This window comes from Salvelinus sp. IW2-2015, linkage group LG6.2 (assembly GCF_002910315.2).
Source record: "Salvelinus sp. IW2-2015 linkage group LG6.2, ASM291031v2, whole genome shotgun sequence".
Lineage (NCBI taxonomy): Eukaryota > Metazoa > Chordata > Actinopteri > Salmoniformes > Salmonidae > Salvelinus > Salvelinus sp. IW2-2015.
The window spans coordinates 13,562,721-13,587,142 of record NC_036846.1 but is presented as its reverse complement, the minus strand read 5'-3'; the positions used below and the strand labels follow the sequence as shown (position 1 = coordinate 13,587,142).

The 24,422-nt window shown below is 41.5% G+C and overlaps 1 protein-coding gene across 1 annotated transcript in view; it reads right to left on the bottom strand.

The window, feature by feature from the left end:
• Positions 1-859: 859 nt before the first annotated feature.
• LOC111965845 (prominin-1-A-like) overlaps positions 860-24,422 on the bottom strand; it is a 117,691-nt gene continuing 94,128 nt past the window's right edge. The window contains 12 exon segments of the mRNA XM_023990204.1: positions 860-2,566; positions 3,376-3,408; positions 3,978-4,081; positions 5,439-5,507; positions 5,931-5,954; positions 8,747-8,862; positions 15,375-15,464; positions 16,185-16,253; positions 16,341-16,421; positions 16,584-16,637; positions 18,465-18,482; positions 23,843-23,935. Of these exon segments, the coding sequence (XP_023845972.1) occupies positions 4,012-4,081; positions 5,439-5,507; positions 5,931-5,954; positions 8,747-8,862; positions 15,375-15,464; positions 16,185-16,253; positions 16,341-16,421; positions 16,584-16,637; positions 18,465-18,482; positions 23,843-23,935 (684 nt within the window). The 3' untranslated portion in view covers positions 860-2,566; positions 3,376-3,408; positions 3,978-4,011.

The following is a 24,422-nucleotide window of genomic DNA, read 5'->3' as shown; positions in this document are numbered from 1 at the left end:
GATTCCAGTAACTTTCGTAAATTACCAGTAGCTTTGCAACCCTAGCTACAGTTAAGAATCAAAATACAATTCCCTAAGATTTTAAATAGAATCAGCTTGAAAGTATCCAATGACTCCCTCTAAAGTATAAACGCATTACCCAATCTTCTTTAACCAGTTGCACATTTAGGGTGAGGGAGAAGTGGTCATGTGGTATGTGCAGACTAGAAAATGTATATCTGGTCTCCACAGATGTAGGTGTGGGTGCCAAATGACTGTGAAAAATGTCCTCCTAGCCCACTGGAAAAGATGATAATCTCCTTTTCAAAATAGCGGGTACATTTACATTTACATTTAAGTCATTTAGCAGACGCTCTTATCCAGAGCGACTTACAAATTGGTGCATTCACCTTATGATATCCAGTGGAACAACCACTTTACAACAGTGCATCTAACTCTTTTAAGGGGGGGGGGGGTTAGAAGGATTACTTTATCCTATCCTAGGTATTCCTTAAAGAGGTGGGGTTTCAGGTGTCTCCGGAAGGTGGTGATTGACTCCGCCGACCTGGCGTCGTGAGGGAGTCTGTTCCACCATTGGGTACGCAATGGAGTACGCCATGTTCTATATCCGACAATGGAAACATATAAGACTGTGGTCTTTTTGGTAATATCTAAAATGTGTCAGCCCACTGTCTCATGTCAAATGTTCCTGATCATATGTAGATAACGTTTTACATAAGACAAAGGACATGGTGTCCAAAATAGGAGACCCCTTGCCCTTAAACACTTCCCGTAACCTGTGTTTTTTCAATTTGAGAATGTTTGGTTTCTCCAGCAGTCACTTGGTGAGACACATTTAAAAAATAATTGTGTACAAGAATGAAATTGAATGTTTTATTCACAATTTATACACGTTCAGATCACCATCATGGACACTCATTTCCAATGGGCACCAGCAGTGCCCCACTGTCCAGTGCCAACATGACAGTTTTACCCTTAAAACAACCAGTAAACATTGCACCCACTATCTAACCAGATGGTGCATACAAAATGTCTGTCTTAAGCACTCAGTAAAATAGCGTGTGATGTAATAATCATACACAGGTAAGCAGTCTGCAGGCATGTACTTAAGTAATAGTTATTGGGAAGTGAAGCTTCTGTCTGAGACGCAATGGGCAAGATCAGTTATGCAAACCATTGAGAAGTCCTCACTCCTCTCATCAACAAACCTCTACTGGCTTAATGCCATTTGATTGACAGCAAATAGTAGTTAAGTAGGCTAATGATCCCCATCTTTACGAGGCAGACAGTGGTGGAGAAGGAACATAACCTGTAAACAGTTGAGAACAGATGGGTGATATTATCGGGGTGGCATGTACAGTACAGTATGTTTTTCAGCATAATCCATCCGGGTGTCATCATTCACTTTAAGCAATACATCTCTTATATACAAACAACTCTTCAATACATTTACCCTTCTGTAGTTCCATAGGTACCAATAGCTATTGTGGGATAAAAAAATTATAATATTGAAACAATATATTATGCATAACTGTTAAACAACTAAAGACCTGAGACCTACAGTAAGAATAGAATTTGGCTTCAAATAGCAGTTCTCCACTTTAAGGTTTGACCACTACAATAGCCAAAAAAATATCTTGATTAACATGCCGTGTTAGTTTACTCAACATGATACTTTGCATTATTGTTAATAAATTAACAAACTAAGGAATGTTATAGTCTCCTGACATTTCTGTTCAGGTTCATGTGATATTCCACCTGTTATGCACTGATATGAGATATTTCCTCATATCTTACAAAATGGTGGTCATCAGTCAAAATGCTATGGTTAAACAGGTCTAACAGTCATCTGTCAGTATGCCTCAGCAAGGACAACAACCTCTGTCTGTCTTCTAATGTTGCAAACATACAAAAGTCATGCTATTTTGTAATTGTCCTTATATTATTCAAGCACAAACATATAGGCCTACGATCCACGACCTTCAAGTCTGTTTCCACACCGAGGTTGTGTTTCAAACATCTCTCCCCATCAGTTAGTAAAACATCATTCAACTATGACAAGAAATGGCAATGTTCTTGTAACAGCTCTACATAACCTTCAAAATACATTTTCAGCTGCTTTTTACAAAACACAGAAGAGGTACAAAAGGTTTGAGAGTACACAGCCCTCTGAATTGTTGTTGTGTCTGCAGTTTGAACTTAGCCTTGGCTCAGACTAATGTAAACACAGGCACAACAGACAGCTGTGTGTGGTGAAGGATGAAGGTCAACCGACACTGTCTCAGATATACACCTTCCTTATTGTTCCCCAGGGAAAATCAAAGGAAGAGTTGATGACAACACCTTGTGTAGTGTCTGAGGGGGTCCTATTGGACACTGGATATCCAGAAGAGGTTGTGACTGGGCAGGAGGATGTTGTCAGTAAATAGATCCGTGGAGATTGAGGAAGAGAGGGCCAGGGGAACACATACAAAAGACATCAGCTTCTTGTTAGGGGCTTCTTCTGCCAGTAAGGACATATTTTCTGAGCTTTGTCTTGTTCAAGGGGTGGGAAGTGGATGGGGTCCTAAAAATAGATTAAATATAATTCAACACTGAGTAATAATGCACTGATGTAAAATTATCTACATGGATAGTCAATAACGTGGTATGTTTCTACACGGATAGCCAATAACATGGTATATTTCTACACGGATAGTCAATAACATGGTATATTTCTACACGGATAGCCAATAACGTGGTATGTTTCTACACGGATAGCCAATAACATGGTATATTTCTACACGGATAGCCAATAACGTGGTATATTTCTACACGGATAGCCAATAACGTGGTATGTTTCTAACGGATAGCATAACGTAGGTATATATCTACGGATAGCAATAACGTGGTATGTTTCTCAGGATAGTCAATAACGTGGTATATTTTACACGGATAGCCATAACTTGGTATATTTATCACGGATCCCAATAACTGGTTGTTTCTACACGGATAGCAATAAGTGGTTATTTCTACACGGATAGCCAATAACGTGGTATATTTTACACGGATAGCCAATAACGTGGTTATTTTCTACACGGATAGCCAATAACGTGGTATACTTTTTACACGGATAGCATAACGTGGTATATTTCTACACGGATTCCCAATAACGTGGTGTGTTTTACACGGATAGCTAAGTGGTATATTCTACCACGGATAGCCAATAACGTGGTATATTTCTACACGGATAGCCAATAACGTGGTGTATTTCTACACGGATAGCCAATAACATGGTATATTTATACATGGATAGCCAATAACGTGGTATATTTCTATGCTAAAAGTGATCGTAGAAAAGACTAACAGTATATAAAACATATAGTGGAAACGTACAATCTAGTGTTTCAGTTCCAGTTTCTGATGGCCCTGTAGAAGAGAAGATGCTGTATCAGAAAACATTTACATTTAATTGCATCAGATTTAATTGGATAATTCAGAAGCTTATTGCTTTAGCCATTGCGAGACTCAAGGGAGAAATGAAAGCAATGAAATGTGAGTTTTGAAATGAGAGAAGTGAGACTTTAGTCTTAAACTGTATAAGTCAATAGGAATAGCAAACACACACAGCGGGTCTGGTCTACAGTAAATTTACAAGTGGTTAGACACAAATACCATCAAACCATATGCGGTTTAAGGTTTATAAGTGATTCCAAAAACAGCAATCCTCACCGTGAAGACTTTCTGCAAAGTCAGTGAAGCAGACATGCAAGCGCTAAAACAAGCTGTGAAGAGGGGGTAGCATAAGAAAAATAAAGAAGAAAAAAATTATAGTGTCAAGCAAAGGATGAGACAAGGGAGAAGAGACTGTGGAAGCTCTGGAGGTTTTTCAGAGTGGCAATGCTATGCAGACAACCAGCAGGTTATGGCATGAAGAGAGAACAAGGCGGGGAGGTGGCTGGAGAGACGTCGTCCCAGTGATCAGTGGTTCTCAGTACCTTTCTGGAGCCGGTCAAAAAGCACGGCCTTCTCTCACCAGTCGATATGCCTAGGGGGAGCTGAGGCCCTTGGGAACCTAGTCATAGTGTCATAGGCAGGGATGCTAGAGGCACAGGGGTACAGAGATGGGGGACAACATCAATGGCAGGAAAAGGGAATATTCGAGGGTCGACCATTTTGTAAGGCCCTGCCTCTCGCTTCCAGGTCCTTCACTTGACGAGAGCAACGGGGCAGGCATTTCCCAAGACACAGAAAGCAGAACCACTCCATCGACACTTGCTGAGGGCTTGAGGCCAACCAGGGATGGCATGATGCATGCAGTCACCATACACATGCTGCATATGCACTGAACTGGAGGAATAATAACCACTCTATCCAAAATTATTTTCTATTGACTTTGAGACAAGCCAACCATGGTGAATTGCTGATTATTGGGCCGGTTGTAATAAGACAAGCCAAACACACAGTGTGAATTGGTGATTAATGGGTCAGTTGTAATAAGACAAGCCAACATGGTGAATTGGGATTATTGGTCGTTGTTGTGATAACAGAAGCCAACCATGGTGAATTGGTGATTATTGGGTCGGTTGTGATAAGACAAGCCAAACATGGTGAATTGGTGATTATTAGGTTGGTTGTAATAAGACAAGCAACCATGGTGAATTGCTGATTAATTGGGTCGGTTGTAATAAGACAAGCCAAACATGGTGATGGTGATTATTGGTCGGTTTGTATAAGACAAGCCAACCATGTGAATTGTGATTAGGGTCGGTTGTAAAAGACAAGCAAACCATGGTGAATTGGTGATTATTGGGTCGGTTGTAATAAGACAAAACCCTAGTTGCAGGTGTTTATTTTCTTTTCCCTTTTCAGTCATTCTGTGGATATGCTCTCTGTGTCTGACACTGTTATAGTTTAAATATGTTGGCTGTCCACATTTCAATGAAAACCCATGGCCGTTAGAACGAAGTTTAGTCACATGAGCAGTTGTCTCCAAGTACCACACCAAAGCAGACCATGCTTGCCTCTCTTTAGCCTCTCTTTGAGCAAAAGATCACGCGTACATTCACAGCAGTTTCCCAATTCTAAAGAAGACAAGACAATGCAAGAATTTATGTCACTTGATCAAGTCATCTGCACAGAGCATGCAGTGGGTAAGTTAGTAATGCTCCAAAGGTCATGCCGAACCACAAAACACACAACCAAAACAGTGGCTAGCTACTTGCTCACAACCTCCCAATGCTGGAGCCGCAACAAAGCAGAAAAGAGTCCAGCTGACCTCCAGATGTGTCTGAGGGCTTAGCCAAACCCCTAGGCATTGCAGTGTCCCATCACCTTATTTAACCATCCCACTGGTGGACTGGACTGCCCCCAGGCCAACATGCCGCCCCTGCCCCGTCCCTCCCTGAAACATGCATGCAAATTGATTATTCCGTAGGCCTGCTTTATATTTAGTTTACCTTGTCATTACAGGGTTTTGGATACCTGTAAACGACTCATTATGATAACCATTATTACCAATTTCCATACTGAAACAAAACATTGCATAAATAAACATGAGGTAAGAGACATGGCATGCTATCAACCCTCGGCAATAAAAGGCTTTCTCTAAATAGGAATAGGATTCTAGACATAAACAAATGTTTCCATATAGAAAGTTGTGAACGTATAAACCACAGCATTTTATCTTACATCTTAACTTACAAAACAGAGGTGGAATTTGCTTTTGTAAGATAAGTTGTAAGAGCCCTTAATGATCAACAAGGGTCATTTCTTCAAGATAGCACACAAAGGAAATCCAAAATGATCCACCAAGAGATGCATTTCATAGCTAAAAATGTAAAACCAGCACCATGAAATCTTATGTAACAAAATCCACAGAAAAGCACAGATGTACCATGAGATATTACTGGAGGAGGAAAGGAGAGGTAAAATGGGTAAAATGATCTTACGTTTTCATGGGAATTGTCTCAATGCTACAAAGATAGAAAAAAGAAAAAAAATGTATGAAATGCTCGGCAATAGAAATGCACCAGAAGGTTTCGGGCACCGATCAGATTACGTCGATACACGTCTTTGATCAAGACACTTGGTGACTTGTCTATGGCCTTTATTCACTACTGTAAGTGCCTGGGCGAGGCGAGGGCGTGAAGGATGCATAAAACAACATGAATAGCATTCCAAAACTCTTAATACGCTGTTTGTTTTCTTACAGTGCAAAGTGCTTGACAGAGAGAAATTAAATGAAAAATAAGGATGAAGAATATGGAAATAGTAGGAATGGTTATCACAAAGTAAAATGCCAAGTTCCAGAAACAGATGAACTGCAAGGGAAAAGAGAGCGAGACAAAGAGAGAGAATGAAGCAGTAGAAAGAGTTAAGTTACTGTAACTTGCTACTCCTATTAATACTACTTACTACTAAGTTACTACTATGTAGAGGTCGACCGATTATGATTTTTCAACGCCGATACCGATTATTGGAGGACCAAAAAAAGCCGATACCGGTTAATCGGCCGATTTTTAAAAATTGATTTGTAATAATGACAATTACAGCAATACTGAATGAACACTTATTTTAACTTAATATAATACATCAATAAAATCAATTTAGCCTCAAATAAATAATGAAACATGTTCAATTTGGTTTAAATAATGCAAAAACAAAGTGTTGGAGAAGAAAGTAAAAGTGCAATATGTGCCATGTAAGAAAGCTAACGTTTAAGTTCCTTGCTCAGAACATGAGAACATATGAAAGCTGGTGGTTCCTTTTAATATGAGTCTTCAATATTCCCAGGTAAGAAGTTTTAGGTTGTAGTTATTATAGGAATTATAGGACTATTTCTCTCTATACGATTTGTATTTCATATACCTTTGACTATTGGATGTTCTTATAGGCACTTTAGTATTGTGAGTGTAACAGTATAGCTTCCATCCCTCTCCTCGCCGCTACCTGGGCTCGAGAACCAGGAACACATCGACAACAGCCACCCTCGAAGCAGCGTTACCCATGCAGAGCAAGGGGAACAACTACTCCAAGTCTCAGAGCAAGTGACGTTTGAAACGCTATTAGCGCGCACCCCGCTAACTAGCTAGTCATTTCACATCGGTTACACCAGCCTAATCTCGGGAGTTGATAGGCTTAAAGTCATAAACAGCGCAATGCTTGAAGCATTGCGAAGAGCTGCTGGCAAAACACACGAAAGTGCTGTTTGAATGAATGCTTACGAGGGTGCCTACCATCGCTCAGTCAGACTGCTCTATCAAATCATAGACTTAATTATAACATAATAACACACAGAAATACGAGCCTTAGGTCATTAATATGGTCGAATCCGGAAACTATCATCTTGAAAACAAAACATTTATTCTTTCAGTGAAATACGGAACCGTTCCCTATTTTATCTAACGGGTGGCATCCATAAGTCTAAATATTCCTGTTACATTGCACAACCTTCAATGTTATGTCATAATTACGTAAAATTCTGGCAAATTAGTTCGCAATGAGCCAGGCGGCCCAAACTGTTGCATATACCCTGATTCTGCGTGCAATGAACGCAAGAGAAGTGACATAATTTCACCTGTTTAATATTGCCTGCTAACCTGGATTTATTTTAGCTAAATATGCAGGTTTAAAAATATATACTTCTGTGTATTGATTTTAAGAAAGGAATTGATGTTTATGGTTTGGTACACGTTGGAGCAACGACAGTCCTTTTTTGTGAATGCGCACCGCATCGATTATATGCAACGCAGGACACGCTAGATAAACTAGTAATATCATCAACCATGTGTAGTTATAACTAGTGATTATGCTTGATAGATTTTTTTTTATAAGATAAGTTTAATGCTAGCTAGCAACTTACCTTGGCTTCTTACTGCATTCGCGTAACAGGCGGGCTCCTCGTGAGGCAGGTGGTTAGAGCGTTGGACTAGTTAACCGTAAGGTTGCAAGATTGAATCCCTGAGCTGACAAGGTAAAAATATGTCGTTCTGCCCCTGAACAAGGCAGTTAACCACCGTTCCTAGGCCGTCATTGAAAATAAGAATGTGTTCTTAACTGACTTGCCTAGTTAAATAAAGATGGAAAAAAAAGAAGGAAAAAAATCGGCAAAATCGGTGTACAAAAATATCGATTTCCGATTGTTATGAAAACTTGAAATCGGTCCTAATTAATCGGCCATTCCGATTATTCGGTCGACCTCTACTACTATGTACTACTAAGTTACTACTATGTACTACTAAGTTACTATTATGTACTACTACTGTAAAGCTATAGACATAAGAGGGGGAAAAAGATAGTAAACAAGAAAGAAAGGAGTAGCTAGCACCACAGCACAGAAGAAATCCTATAACCTCGTATTTAACTTGTCGGTTGTGGGACTGAATCAAATTGTGTTAATTACCACTTTGTAATCCTGACTCCTCCCCATTTCAGTCTCTTTAATGCGTATAATAAGGGTCTAAAAAGTCAGTGTTTGCCCTAGATTATTTTCGAGGTGGGGCGCAAAGTCCTCAAATCAACTGTATGGCCTCTTTAACCAAATAGGCAGGGGGAAAGTGCTAGGTGTGGTGGGCCATTGGCAGGGAAGAAGGCTGTAATAAGGATCCCCATACATCAAACTAATCACTGGGTTGCACTACAAATTAACAACAGGGAACTTCCAAACCTCAGCTATAGTTGAATTAAGGATGATCCAATGGTTCTTTCCAGATATGACAAACTGTTTGTGATAGCATAATATTAAAAGTGGAGTAGAGATACTCACTCATCGTAAACATCCTCTGTGTCCATTCTACGGTAAAACTTTGCCAGTTTTACTGACAGGATGATGCTAGGAAGGAGGAACAGGGCACAGCAGCCTAGGCCAAACCAGAATGTGTTCTGAGAAACAGAGAAAACAGAGATAATGCCGTGTCAGTGGATCCGATATCCAGGCATAAAGCAGCCCTGTGTTCGCTTCATGTTCTCTTTAGATTTACCACCACCAAAACGTTGAGTAAATTATCAAGACATATGGTATACTGGTTTATGAAATAAAGTATAGCAATGGTTAGGTAGAACAAAATGTTAAACATATGAATAATTGTATATTTCATTACTGGGTAACTTTTCAACACTGGAGCCTTAGGTATGAAGTACATCACCATACACTGCCTACACTTCTCAGCCCTGTAGATTCATTAAGGACTTTCCATCATTTTGGACATCAATGTCTGCAGAGTGTGTATCTGTGTGTGACTGTGCATGTTTGTGTAGAGGGGGCAGTTTAGCCAGCTCTAAATGAGAAAACCACTGAGTCATAAAGTCATCATAGCTATGACATAACAGCGCGTAACAGCCTCATAGTCTGTTTTAGAGAATGAACACTGTCATGATACATTTGGCTCCCTTCCAATCCCACTGATAGTCAAAGCGTCACAGCTTTGCTCTGTTTCCATGTTAGGTAACCAGCTCCATTCCTCCATCCTTACCAGATACACTGTGCTGTTGACTCTTCTCTACTCTATAGACTCAGTGTGTAAACTATTGTGGTGTGTAGCTATTGTGGAATGACGAGAAGCACTAACTCTTTCCTGTGTTCCTGTACCTTTGTTTCCTTGAAACTAGTAAAATTACCCATTGAGCTTTAACAAGCGCTTTGGTCGGTGCTGAGTGTCCAGAAACATCCTGTTCCTAGTCCAAGTCAATTAGCTGGTGCTGGAACCTATGGAGTTCCTAAGTGGCTATTTGTTCCACTTCACTAGTGGAGGCAGAGATGCTTCCTGCCATTGGGAGTGTGTTAGTAACAAGGCCCCATGCCGACAGGACAGATGTCGGGATTATGTAAGGCTGGTTTTATTTCCTTCTTCTCTCTTTCTCTGTCTCTCGCTCCCCATCTCTGCAGCACTCTGTAGGGTGCCCCACTGCGCGCTGCCAGGTCTAACTAGCTCTCACTGATCATGTGCTGGAATTCGGGGCCTGTACGTTCTAAATCAGGCGAGGTTGGGGGTAATGGTGTGTAGGTGTGTGTGATTGGAGGGGGTGATGTGTGTAGGTGTGATTTGAGAGGGTGAGGTGCGTAGGTGTGTGTGATTGGAGGGGGGTGAGTAGTCAAAGTACTGTAGCCATCTTTTGCCTTAATGACAGCTTTGCACACTCTTGGCATTCTCTCAACCAGCTTCATGAGGTAATTACCTGGAATGCATTTCAATTAACAGGTGTGCCTTGTTAAAATTTTATTTGTGGAATTTCTTTCCTTCTTAATGCGTTTGTACCAATCAGTTATGTTGTGACTAGGTAGGGGTGGTATACAGAAGATAATCCTATTTAGTAAAAGACCAAGTCCATTGTGACCCGAGGCGTATATCGCAAGTCATGAATTCACAGGAGAGCCTTTTGAACATATTTTTAAAATTAAAAAAAATATGTGCAGAAATGCCTTCTTGAACATGTGAACTTTCATGTGCCTTAATATCAAACTTGTATGTCATCTGTAAATACAAATACAATTGTTAAATTACGAGCCTAGTTGGCTTTGCCACAGAAAAAGGGAGCAACCTTCCAGCTAGCCGTGATTGGCTGAGATAATGAGTGGGCTGGACATTGAGAGATGAGTTTGTTTTGGTCGGTGTTGCATCTTGTGTCTATAAAATGAGCTGCTCGTAATGCGTAAATAATCGCTTCTACTGCAGTTTTTGTTCTAAAGATATTATGTTAGCCATGGAGAACTGCAAATATGTTGCTACTGCTCCCAATAACATTGCTGCCCTGAATTTATCAGGCTCTATCGACAAAGGTCAGTGGGAAAAGGTTATGATGGACTACTTTCTGGACGACGATCGTGCCATGCAATGCTGACTCTCTCATTTCATAACACGTTTTGAAATCAGTGGAACACAACGGGTCAAACAAGCTGTGCAAACTAAACGGAAACAACACATGATGTCTTATGAAAGGGGTTCCAGTCTGCCATGAAGCTTTCATCCATGTATACAGGTAAGAATCTTGCTACAGATTCAGATATTATACGTTTCTAATTTTGTCAGAAAGTTGTTTTCATTGCAAGCTAAAGCTTGCTGTTAGCTAGCTAATGTTAGCTGAGGTTAGGTGGCTGGCTTGGTAGCTAACATTAACTTATGTGTATGAAGTGTGTGTAACGTTAGTGATGTTTTCTCAGAATGCCATTTCGCATTGCTAATTATAGCCTAATGTTAGCTAGCTAACATTGAACTTATTGCTTAACTTTAGCTAGCTATGACAATCGGTTTGTATTGCTAGTTAAAGCTTGCTGTTAGCTAGCCAGCTGACATTAGATGGCTGGCTTGTTATGGTAGCTAACATTACCTGTATGAACTGTGTGTAGTAATGATATCTCAGAATGCCATTTTGCATCTATTGTATAATAATGCTAAAAAATTTGTATCTGGAATTTGTCTTTCAACATTATTCAGTACACCATTTCTCCAACTACGGAGTTGGGAAAACACGTGTGGACCTGAATTGTGATAACTGCAGTGGCCAAAACAAGAACAAGTTTGTGCTCTGGTATTGTGCCTGGTGGACCATGCACAAGCTCCACCACAATCTGGACCTTCACTTCCTGATCACAGGCCACACCAAGTTTACCCCTGTCTTGTGCTTCGGCCTCATCAAGCAGCGATTCAGAAAGACCAGAGTGAACACTTTGTCTGAGATTGCTGGTGTTGTGAAGGACAGCACTGTGGCAGGGGTCAACATCCCACAGCTGATTGGACTAGATGATGGTACGGTGCTGGTGGAAAGCTATGGCTGGCAACAACACCTGACTCCGTACTTCAGGCCGCTGCCACAGATCAAGCAGTACCAGCACTTCAGGTAAAAAAWTTTTTTCTTTGTATGAGGTTATTCTTATCTAAACTTGGGATGTCAATTGATGTTGTGCAGGGTTGTAATGTCTTCTGATTTTTTGTTATTCCCTGTTTTACAGCTTCGATGCTCTGGAGCCTGGTGTTGTCGCCAAGGAGCGTTCAGACTGTCAAGACCAGGTTTCAGCTGCTGCGCAACGCTGACATCCTTCCTCCCATAGATGGTCTGCCTGTAAAAGCACCACCTGGACTGGACACAGCTAGACAAACTATCTTTTTGACAAGATCAGGGAGTTTTGAGACTAAGAGGCTATGGACATCACATGTCCTGCACCAAAGTCAAGGGCAGGACAGAAACAGGCTCTCCATATATAGACTCACTTGTTCATGCATGGTTTGGATGGTCCAGTCATCAGCACTATCTGCAGTGCCTCTATTCACATGACTCTCTCCTAACACACACGCCATACGTTGCTGCTATTTTCTTTTTTATCCTGCTGCTCAGCCATTTTACTCCTGATTGTATGCATATAACTACCTCGTCTATCACTGATATCGTTATTGTACATACTGTATATTTTATTTATAGACACTAACTATTTCTGATATTGCTACTATGCAAGTAACCATTTGACTGTACAGTTTACACCTTCTGTATAGACAATCCACTTAGCAAGACTTAGGAAAATATTGCTATATAAAATGAATATTGATATGTGTGGTCGTAACATGATTTTGTGACATACCACAACAATATCATGTGACCGTATCAAGTGTCCACCACTTAAATATATGGAGCATGCATCTGTTTATGTACTGTACATGTGCACCTCACTCAGGTTTCAACTCAGGTTGCATGGCCTTAACTTATGTATGGAATACTGTGTGATAAGTGCAAGTGTAACGGTATATAAAGCATGCTAATGTACTGGTGTGAAGGCATTTGGGCAGTGATGTAAAGTACTTCATTAAAAATACTTTAAAGTACTACTTCAGTAGTTTTTTGTGGTATCTGTACATTACTTTACTATTTATATTTTTGGCAACTTATTTCACTACATTCGTAAAGAAAATACTGTACTTTTTACTCCATACATTTTCCTTGACACCCAAAAGTACTTGTTACATTTTGACAATGAAATTGTCCAATTCAAACACTTATCAAGAGAACATCCCTGGTCATCCATACTGCCTCTGATCTGATTTGTAAATGATGTCTGAGTGTTGGAGTGTGCCCCTGGCTATACATCAATAAAAAATAATACAATTGTTTAGTCTGGTTAGCTTAATATAAGGAAGTTGAAATGGTTTATACTTTTACTTAAGTACATTGTGCCCCTGGCTATGCGTCAAATTATATTTTTATACAATTGTGCCATCTGGTTTAATATAAGGAATTTAAAATGATTTATACTTTTACTGAAGTATGACAATTTAGTACTTTTCCCACCACTGGATGTGTCTGACGGTTATAGCATTTCTTTCACATGACCCATTAATTTAGACAACTGTATCTGGGTAAGCGTCATCTAATATTTATAAATATTTTTATCTGGACACTTTCTGTTTACCTGGAATTTTTCCTTATTGTGTACTACCACTTTTAGTCTTCAGCACATGACCTTATGTGAATCCTTAAAGAGATGGGTGGGGCTGGCTTAAGAGGGTGTAAACAATGCTGAATGGGTGTAGGCAAAGGAGAGCTCTTTAGTAGGTACCAAAACATTCAAAGGCCCCTTTCTCAAAAGTGAGTTTACAAGTGTATCAACTTTGAAAGTAGAATTACGTTCCTATTGTTTCTCAAAAATGCTATGTATGAAATACCATTTTGTAGCTCTGAGTCTCTAATTAAATCCAATGTAAAAAACTAAAGTAAAAATGTTGCTACATAAGACTAAATCCAGGTGGTGAGTCACATATTATGGCAAGAACAGCTCAAATAAACAAAGAGAAACAACAGTCCATCATTACTTTAAGGCATGACGGTCAGTCAATTCGGAAAATGTCAAGGACTTTGAAAGTTTCTTCAAGTGCAGTCGCAAAAACCTTCTAGCACTATGATGAAACTGGCTCTCATGAGGACTGCCACAGGAAAGGAAGACCCAGAGTTACCTCTGCTGCAGAGGATAAGTTCATTAGAGTTAACTGCACCTCAGATTGCAGCCCAAATAAATGCTTCACAGAGTTCAAGTACCAGACACATCTCACCATCAACTGTTCAGAGGAGACTGCGTGATTTTTTAAATTTAATTTAAAAAAAAAATTCAACCTTTAACTAGGCAAGTCAGCTAAGAACAAATTATTATTTACAATGACGGCCTACCCCAGCCAAACCCTAACCTGGACGATGCTGGGCAAATTGTGTGCTGCCTTATGGGACTCCAATCACGGCCGGTTGTGATACAGCCTGGAATCGAACCAGGGTCTGTAGTGACACCTCTAGCACTGAGATGCAGTGCCTTAGACCGGCTGCAACTAAGGCGCAAAGACATCACTACTAAAGGACACCAATAATAATAAGAGACTTGTTTGGGCCAAGAAACACGAGCAATGGACATTAGACCGGTGGGAATCTGTCCTTTGGTCTGATGAGTCCAAATGTGCGATTTTTGGTTCCAACCGCCGTGTCTTTGTGAGATGCAGAGTAGGTGAACAGATGATCTCCCCATGTGTGCTTCCCACCGTGAAGCATGGAGGAGGTGGTGTGATGGTGCTTTGCTGGTGACACTGTCTGTGATATATTTAGAATTCAACGCACACTTAACCAGCATGGCTACCACAGCATTCCGCAGCGATACGCCATCCCATCTTGTTTGCGCTTAGTGGGACTATAATTTATTCTTCAACAGGACAATGACCCAAAACACACCTCCAGGCTGTGTAAGTGCTATATGACCAAGAAGGAGAGTGATGGTGCTGCATCAGATGACCTGGTCTTCACAATCACCCGACCTCAACCCAATTGAGATGGTTTGGGATGAGTCGGACCTCAGAGTGAAGGAAAAGCAGCCAACGAATGCTCAGCGTATGTGGGAACTCCTTCAAGACTGTTCACCTGGAAAGTATTCCAAGTGAAGCTGGTTGAGAGAATGGCCAAGGGTACGCAAAGCTGTCATCAAGGCAAAGAGTGGCTTTGAAGAATCTAAAATCTATTTTAATTTAACACTTTTTTGGTTACTACATGATTCCATATGTGTTATTTCATAGTTTTGATGCCTTCACTATTATTCTACAAAAAATAAAGAAACATTATTGAATGAGTAGGTGTGTTCAAATGTTTGACTGGTAGTGTATATCAAGCCATTAGGGGCCGCTAAAACCTGGGGCCCTCAGAAAGAACCCCGCCCTGTCTTCCGGGCCTTGGGAGCTAGTGGGTTTTGGAGGTGAACACTGAGGGGGCTGTGTGAATCCATCCCGGTAGAATGCACATGGTTGTGTGAACATAGTGTTCCGGTATAGTAACGTGATCCTTCTCCAGAGACCAACCTGCCTGCCTGTCTGTATACCAACCACCCAACTGACGTTTCAGGCATGTTTTCAAAGGACCCCTTATATTGCTTTTTTAGTTACCAACGAGTCGACCAAGAAGCTGCAGGCTACGATCTCCACTGTGTCCACGATGTTGCTGAAGGGTTTGCAGGCTGCTACCTCCATGGTCAGCTGGGTAAACCATGCAGACAAAGGGCAACTGTTACAGTTATACCATTGGCGAACAATTACGAAAGTTGTCGGTTGGAATTTCTGGAAAATGAATGGATGTTATAGCTTTACACATGGACGATTGATGACTAAGTTGATTGCAAACAAGTCAGCAGAGCTGTTACTTTTGGCACAATTCAATAAAGTTGTGAAAAGCAGTCTTTTCAAACAGTACAACAGTAATTTACTAGCACTCAGTACTGCTTTATCTAATTTCCTCCTTATGCTACAGGGTTCAAGGCTCAACAGGGGAAAACAAGGTTCAAGGCTCACAGGGGAAAACAAGGTTCAAGGCTCACAGGGGAAAACAAGTTTCAAGGGTCACAGGAGAAAACAAGGTTCAAGGGTCACAGGGGATACTAGGTTTAAGGCTCACAGGGGGAAACAAGGTTCAAGGGTCACAGGGAACATTTTGGTTCAAGGGTCACAGGGAAACCAAGGTTCAAGGCCCAGAGGGAAAAAAACAAGGTTCAAAGCTCACAGACGAAATTCCAAAGTTGGTTTCCATTTGTGTTCTTTCTATTTTTAGACCCCAAAGTCTTAACATTCTCAGAGAATGAGCAGTTGATAAGCTGTATGTCAACATAGTTTGGGAGCTAACACTAGTTTATCATCTACGTCATAATTCTAATATAAGAACTGTAATAGGCATTCAAAAACTGTTGGGACACAAATACTTACGGAGGTCCTGACCCACTCTATGTATTGCCTGAAGTAACCAACAATGGTTTGCTTGTACTTTTCTGTTTCCTAATGGAGAAAGGGATAATATGTTACCTACTGTGTTTTATCCTAGCACTGAAATGTAAACAATGACTGGGAAGCCATCTTAGTCACCTGGATGGCGACATGTGTTGCATTCTGGGAGATGAGATACTGGGCCGCTTCGATGGTCTTCAGCACATCAGTGATTTTGTTCTGGACAGGACACAGCATGAGAATGCTCAAGATGCTTTCATAACAGTCTATGGAGCTGTTACGTAGTCTTTATTCAGTGTTTATGGATGCATTACGAATGCTTGATGTTGATTGAGACAGTGTGAACTGTTAGGGTAGATGGTTTGTAGGAGGCCCACTTACCGGCAGATCTGAGGCAGTCCTTTCGAGTAGTCTGATGCTCTGATTCAGCGTACTCTTTTAAGGGGAAATGCACAACACAAGTTAACACCCCAGAGATAAAAGGTCAGGGATTAGAGACAGTAATAACTCCTAAAACACACAACACTGAAACACAGGGGAGACTAGACAGGCACAAGCATCACCATGATGCTTGAAGACACGGTTCTAGTTTTATCACACATGGGGAAAGAAGAGCGGCATGGTTCCCACTGGGAGGAAAATGCTTCATATGAAACTACAACAACAACAACAACAACAATGGCTATTTCATGTGGATTTTGGTCATGAGGAATGTGTTGCAAAATACAGTACTAGACCAAAAGTATGTGGACACCTGCTCGTCGAACATCTCATTCCAAAATCATGGGTATTCATATGGAGTTGCTGCTATAAATTCCTCCACTCTTCTGGGAAGGCTTTCCACTAGATGTTGGAACATTGCTGCGGGGACTTGTTGGGCGATTAGGTCTGGCTCGCAGTCAGCGTTCCAATTCATCCCAAAGGTGTTCGATGTGGTTGAGGTCAGGACTCTGAGCAGGCCAGTCAAGTTCTTCCACACCGATCTTGACAAACCATTTCTGTATGGACATTCCCCAAACTGTTGCCACAAAGTTGGAAGCACAGAATCGTCTAGAATGTAATTGTATGCTGTAGCATTAAGATTTCCCTTCACTGGAACTAAGGGCCCAGCCCGAACCATGAAAAACAGCCCCAGAACATTATTCCTCCTCCACCAAACTTGAAGGTTTGGTTGGCACTATGTATTCGGGCAGGTAGCCTCATCCTGGCATCCGCCAAACCCAGATTCGTCCGTCGGACTGCCAGATGGTGAAGAGTGTTTCATCACTCCAGAGAAGGCGTTTCCACTGCTCCAGAGTCCAATGGCGGCGAGCTTTACACCCCTCCAGCCGACGTTTGGTATTGCGCATGGTGATCTTAGTCTTGTGTGGCTGCTCAGCCATGGAAAGCCATTTCATGAGGCTCCCGACAAACAGTTCTTGTGCTGATGTTGCTTCCAGAGGCAGTTTGAAACTCGGTAGTGAGTGTTTCAACCGAGGACAGGCTATTTTTACGCGGTACGCGCTTCAGCACTCAGCGGTCCTGTTCTGTGAGCTTGTGTGGCCTACCACTTCGCGGCTGAGCCATTGTTGCTCCTAGACGTTTCCACTTCACAATAACACAATAACAGCACAATAACAGCAGCTCTAGCAGGGCAGACATTTTACGAACTGACTTGTTGGAAGGGGTATCCACATACTTTTTTCCATATATTGTATGTAGAAGCCACAAATACATTTTTTCAATACTATTTGAACAAGTGTAGACAAGTGATAACCAATACGTGGAAAACATGATAAAGGATTAAATCCATGCTGGTATACGCACATGGTAATTAGTCAGCACATGCACCAGATTTGAAGTATAATAGCAGGATTAACAAATTACACACAGACTAATCTACAAATCCTAAAGACTGATTTATTTTTACATAGCCTGTAAAGGACCTAATCTTGCAGTTTTTACAATCATGTCATTCGGGTCTGAATCTCATTCATGAATCTCTACCATGGCCTGAAAGAGAATGGAAGTTCATGGTAATGGTCAGGGCATGCCAGGGAAGCCCCTTGGATTCGAGGTACAAGGAACATGTATAACTTATTGTGGGCACCAATACTGTAATTTGATATGATATCGATATCGTTTGATATCGATATTAGCAAGGCATAGGCTTTCATTTATTTGAAAATAAAAAGTCAATATGAGCTTTAAATGATGGGAGAATGGAGCAGAGCCCTCGACAGTACAGACGGACAAAGATACATTTTGGAGACACATGCTTACCCTCGCTCTAACATATTTCTTGGCAGCCATTAATTGAAGTAGAAGAGTTACAGGAGAAATATAGAAAGAAAAAGATAAGACAGATCTCTAAAACTCAGCATTTCTACGTGATATGAATGTAGTACTAAGAATGACTGAATATTTATGGGGATATTATGGTATTTTGGGAGAAACATATGTGCGCTACTGTGATGTCATGTATATATATGTACAGTCGTGGCCAAAAGTTTTGAGAATGACACAAATATTAATTTTCACAAAGTCTGCTGCCTCAGTTTGTATGATGGCAATTTGCATATACTCCATAATGTTATGAAGAGTGATCAGATGAATTGCAATTAATTGCAAAGTCCCTCTTTGCCATGCAAATGAACTGAATCCCCCAAAAACATTTCCACTGCATTTCAGCCCTGCCACAAAATGACCAGCTGACATCATGTCAGTGATTTTCTCTTTAACACAGGTGTGAGTGTTGACGAGGACAAGGCTGATTGAGTTTGAATAACAGACTGGAAGCTTCAAAAGGAGGGTGGTGCTTGGAATCATTGTTCTTCCTCATTCAACCATGGTTACCTGCAAGGAAATACGTGCTGTCATCATTGCTTTGCACAAAAAGGGCTTCACACGCAAGGATATTGCTGCCAGTAAGATTGCACCTAAATCAACCATTTATTGGATCATCAAGAACTTCAAGGAGAGCAGTTCAATTGTTGTGAAGAAAGCTTCAAGGCGCCCAAGAAAGTCCAGCAAGCACCAGGACTGTCTCTTAAAGTTGATTCAGCTGCGGGATCGGGGCACCACCAGTACAGAGCTTGCTCAGGAATGGCAGCAGGCAAGTGTGAGTGTATCTGTACGCACAGTGAGGCGAAGACTTTTGGAGGATGGCCTGGTGTCAAGAAGAGCAGCAAAGAAGCCACTTCTCTCCAGGAAAAACATCAGGGACAGACTAATATTCTGCAAAAGGTACAGGGATTGGACTGCTGAGGACTGGGGTAAAGTCATTTTCTCTGATGAATCCCCTTTCCGAATGTTTGGGGCATCCGGGAAAAAGCTTGTCCGGAGAAGACAAGGTGAGCACTACCATCAGTCCTGTGTCATGCCAACAGTAAAGTATCCTGAGACCATTCATGTGTGGGGTTGCTTCTCAGCCAAGGGAGTGGGCTCACTCACAATTTTGCCTAAGAACACAGCCATGAATAAAGAATGGTACCAACACATCCTCGGAGAGCAACATCTCCCAACCATCCAGGAACAGTTTGGTGACGAACAATGCCTTTTCCAGCATGATGGAGCACCTTGCCATAAGGCAAAAGTGATAACAAAGTGGCTCGGGGAACAAAACATCGATATTTTGGGTCCATGGCCAGGAAACTCCCCAGACTTTAATCCCATTGAGAACTTGGGGTCAATCCTCAAGAGGCGGGTGGACAAACAAAAACCCACAAATTCTGACAAACTCCAAGCATTGATTATGCAAGAATGGGCTGCCATCAGTCAGGTTGTGGCCCAGAAGTTAATTGACAGCATGCCAGGGCGGATTGCAGAGGTCTTGAAATAGAAGGGTCAACACTGCAAATATTGACTCTTTGCATCAACTTCATGTAATTGTCAATAAAAGCCTTTGACACTTATGAAATGCTTGTAATTATACTTCAGTATTCCATAGTAACATCTGACAAAAATATCTAAAGACACTGAAGCAGCAAACTTTGTGAAAATTCATATTTGTGTCATTCTCAAAACTTTTGGACACAACTTTACACTACTGGTCAAAAGTTTCAGAACACCTACTCATTCAAGGGGTTTTCTTTATTTTTACTACTATCATGTAGAAACCAAAAAAGCGTTAAATCAAAATATATTTTATATTTGAGATTCTTCAAATAGCCACCATTTGCCTTGATGACAGATTTGCACACTCTTGGCCATTCTCTCAACCAGCTTCATGAGGAATGCTTTTCCAACAGTCTTGAAGGAGTTCCCACATATGCTGAGCACTTGTTGGCTGCTTTTCCTTCACTCTGTGGTCCGACTCATCCCAAACCATCTCAATTGGGTTGAGGTCGGGGGATTGTGGAGGCCAGGTCATCTGATGCAGCACTCCATCACTCTCCGTCTTGGTCAAATAGCCCTTACACAACCTGGAGGTGTGTTGGGTCATTGTCCTTTTGAAAAACAAATGATACCCCACTAAGCCCAAACCAGATGGGATGGCGTATCGTTGCAGAATGCTGTGCTAGGCATGCTGGTTAAATGTGCCTTGAATTCTAAATAAATCACAGACAGTGTAAGCATCCCCACACTATCACACCTCCTCCTCTATACACACTCCTCCTCCCCACACTATACACATGCGGAGATCATCCGTTCACCTACTCTTCGTCTCACAAAGAAATGGGGTTGGAACCAAAAATCTCCAATTTGGACTCCAGACCAAAGGACAAATTTCCACCGGTCTAATATTCATTGCTCGTGTTTCTTGGCCCAAGCAAGTCTCTTCTTATTATTGGTGTCCTTTGGTAGTGGTTCCTTTGCAGCAACTCGACCATGAAGGCCTGATTTCACACAGTCTCCTCTGAACAGTTGATGTTGAGATCTGTTACTTCTGTTACTTGAACTCTGTGAAGCATTGATTTGAGGCTGAGAATTCTAATGAACTTATTCTCTGCAGCAGAGGTAACTCTGGGTCTTCCATTCCTGTGGCGGTCCTCACGAGAGCCAGTTTCACCATAGCACTTGATGGTTTTTGCGATTGCACTTGAAGAAACTTTCAAAGAACTTGAAATGTTCCATATTGACTGACCTTCATGTCTTAAAGTAATGATGTACTGTCGTTTCTCTTTGCTTATTTGTGCTGTTCTTGCCATAATATGGACTTGGTCACCAAATAGGGCTATCTTCTGTATACTCCCCCTACCTAGTCACAACACAACTGATTGGCTCAAACACATTAAGAAGAAAATAAATTCCACAAATTAACAAGGCACACCTGTTAATTGAAATGCATTCCAGGTGACTACCTCATGAAGCTCGTTGAGAGAATACCAAGAGTGTGCAAAGCTGTCATCAAGGCAAAGGGTGGCTATTTCAAGAAACTCAAATATAAAATACATTTTGATTTGTTGAACACTTTTTTGGTTACTACATGATTCCATGTGTTATTTCATAGTTTTGAAAAACCCTTGAATGAGTAGGTGTTCTAAAACTTTTGATCGGTAGTGTATACAGTATGTCTTTTAAGGAGCCAAATACAAGTGCGAGGTATAGCTAAAGATATGATTGATTTGCCCTGGTGAATGTATACATATGCATATATAGTGCCTTCGGAAAGTATTGAGACCCCTTGACTTTTTCCACATTTTGTTAAGTTACAGCCTTGTTCTAAAATGTATTAAATAAAAATCTACAAACAATACCCTATATAATGACAAAGTGAAAATAGGGTTTGCAAATGTATTAAAAATGTAAAACAGAAATACCTTATTTACTTAAGTATTCAGACCCTTTGCTATGAGAGTCGAAATTGAGCTCAGGTGCATCCTGTTTCCATTGATCATCCTTGAGTTGTTTCTACAACTTAATTGGAGTACACCTGTGGTAAATTCAATTGACTGAACATGATTTGATAAGGCACACACCTGTCTATATAAGGTCCCACAGTTGACAGTGCAGTCCGTAGAGCGCCGAGACAGTATTGTGTCGAGGCACAGATCTGGGAAGGGTACCAAAGAATGTCTGCAGCATTGCAGGTCTCCAAGAACACTGTGGCCTCCATCATTCTTAATTGGAAAAAGTTTGGAACCACCAAGACTCTTCGTCGAGCTGGCTGCTGAGCAATCGGGGGAGAAGGGCCTTGGTCAGGGAGGTGACCAAGAACCCAATGGTCACTCTGACAGGGCTCTAGAGTTCCGCTGTGGAGATGGGAGAACCTTCCAGAAGGACAACCATCTTTACAGCACTCCATCAATCAGGCCTTTATGGTAGTGGCCAGACGGAAGCCACTCCTCAGTAAAAGGCACATGACCGCCCGCTTGGAGTTTGCCAAAGGGCCCCTAAAGGACTCTCAGACCATGAGAAACAAGATTCTCTCGTCTGATGAAACCAAGATTGAACTCTTTGGCCTGAATGCCAAGCGTCACGTCTGGAGGAAACATGGCACCATCCCTACGGTGAAGCATGGTGGTTGCAGCATCATGCTGTGGGGATGTTTTTCAGTGGCAGGGACTGGGAGACTAGTCAGGATCCAGGGAAAGATGAACGGAGCAAAGTACAGAGAGATCCTTGATGAAAACCTGCTCCAGAGCACTCAGGACCTCAGACTGGGGGTGAAGGTTCACCTTTCAACAGGACAACGACCCTAAGCACACAGTCAAGACAACGCAGGACTGGCTTTCAGGACAAGTCTCTGAATGTCCTAGTGTGGCCCAGCCAGAACCCGGACTTGAACCCGATTGAACATCTCTGGGAAAGACCTGAAAATAGCTGTGCAGCGACGCTCCCCATCCAACTTGACAGAGCTTGAGAGAATCTACAGAGACTGGGAGAAACTCCCCAAATATAGGTGTGCCAAGCTTGTAGCGTCATACTGAGTAAAGGGTCTGAATAGTTATGTAAATTTGATATTAAAGTTTGTGCAAACATTTCTATGTGGCATTGTGTTTAGATTGATGATTTTTTTATAAAAAAAAAAAATCCATTTTAGAATAAGGCTGTAACGTAACAAAATGTGGAAAAAATCAAGGGGTCTGAATACTTTCCGAATGCACTGTATGTCAGATATGCTGCACTTGGTTTGGTTTGCCCGGCACAATGCAACCAATGGAGTTAACCATCATGAGGGTATCTCTCCAGGAATAAGGTTGGAGAGCCCTGGTCTAGCTCTATATTCTAGAGGCTTGAGTGAGAGATGAAAGCTACACTGAGGTTGCATCGATGTCTGACAATGACGTGTCAAATTCCTCCCGCATGTAAAGTTCAGAGAACACACACACACACACACACACACACACACACACACACACACACACACACACACACACACACACACACACACACACACACACACACACACACACACACACACACACACACACACACACACACACACACACACACACACACACACACACACACACACACACACACACACACACACACAAGCATGTATGTACATATTTGTGCACACACGCACACACACACACACGGGTTCTCTTATGAGGTCAGCTGAAGAGCCCTTTTAGGTTCTAGATATAGCACCTTTTCTTCTAAGAGGGTAGAGCATGGCCATGGCCATTTCTGCTAGTCGGGTGAAGCTGAGCACTGATGGGCCCAGACATGGATGTTAACCTAAAAAATAATGATTGAAGATAGTTGATTACCATGGCCTGCTCCATAGGGATGACCAGCTGACTGTGGATCTGACGGAGACTGTTGGCGTGGCCCTTCAGAGAGGTCTGGAGGGGCCCTTTGGGCTAAGGACACACACATAGACAGAGGTTCAGACACACATACAAAGACGTAATAATCATTATTAATTTGGGGGGGTGCTAATATTTGTCCTGTTACACACTTGTGGGTGTTCCTTCTACAAGTGTGTCACATAAATGTGTTTATTTCATATCCAAAGTGCCCCCGAGACACCCGCAGGGAGTGGGGTCACTACCAGGGTCACCATTGTCCAGAGTCCCTGGACATACATTCATGTACAGAATGTAGATTTACAAATATTTAGAGCAATGTGCAATCAATCTGTGTAAAACTCTATGGTACACAGGCCTACACACAGCAAACCACTTAGTATAAGAGACTGGCTTAATTAATGAATGTAATGCAGCATAAAAACTACATATTGAACCCATAGAATTACATGTAGAATCAAGTCATTTATATTATCTATATATGGGTGAACCATTCTCAGTGTCCACCGTGTGTGTGTTCCCAATGCCAACAGAACATGGG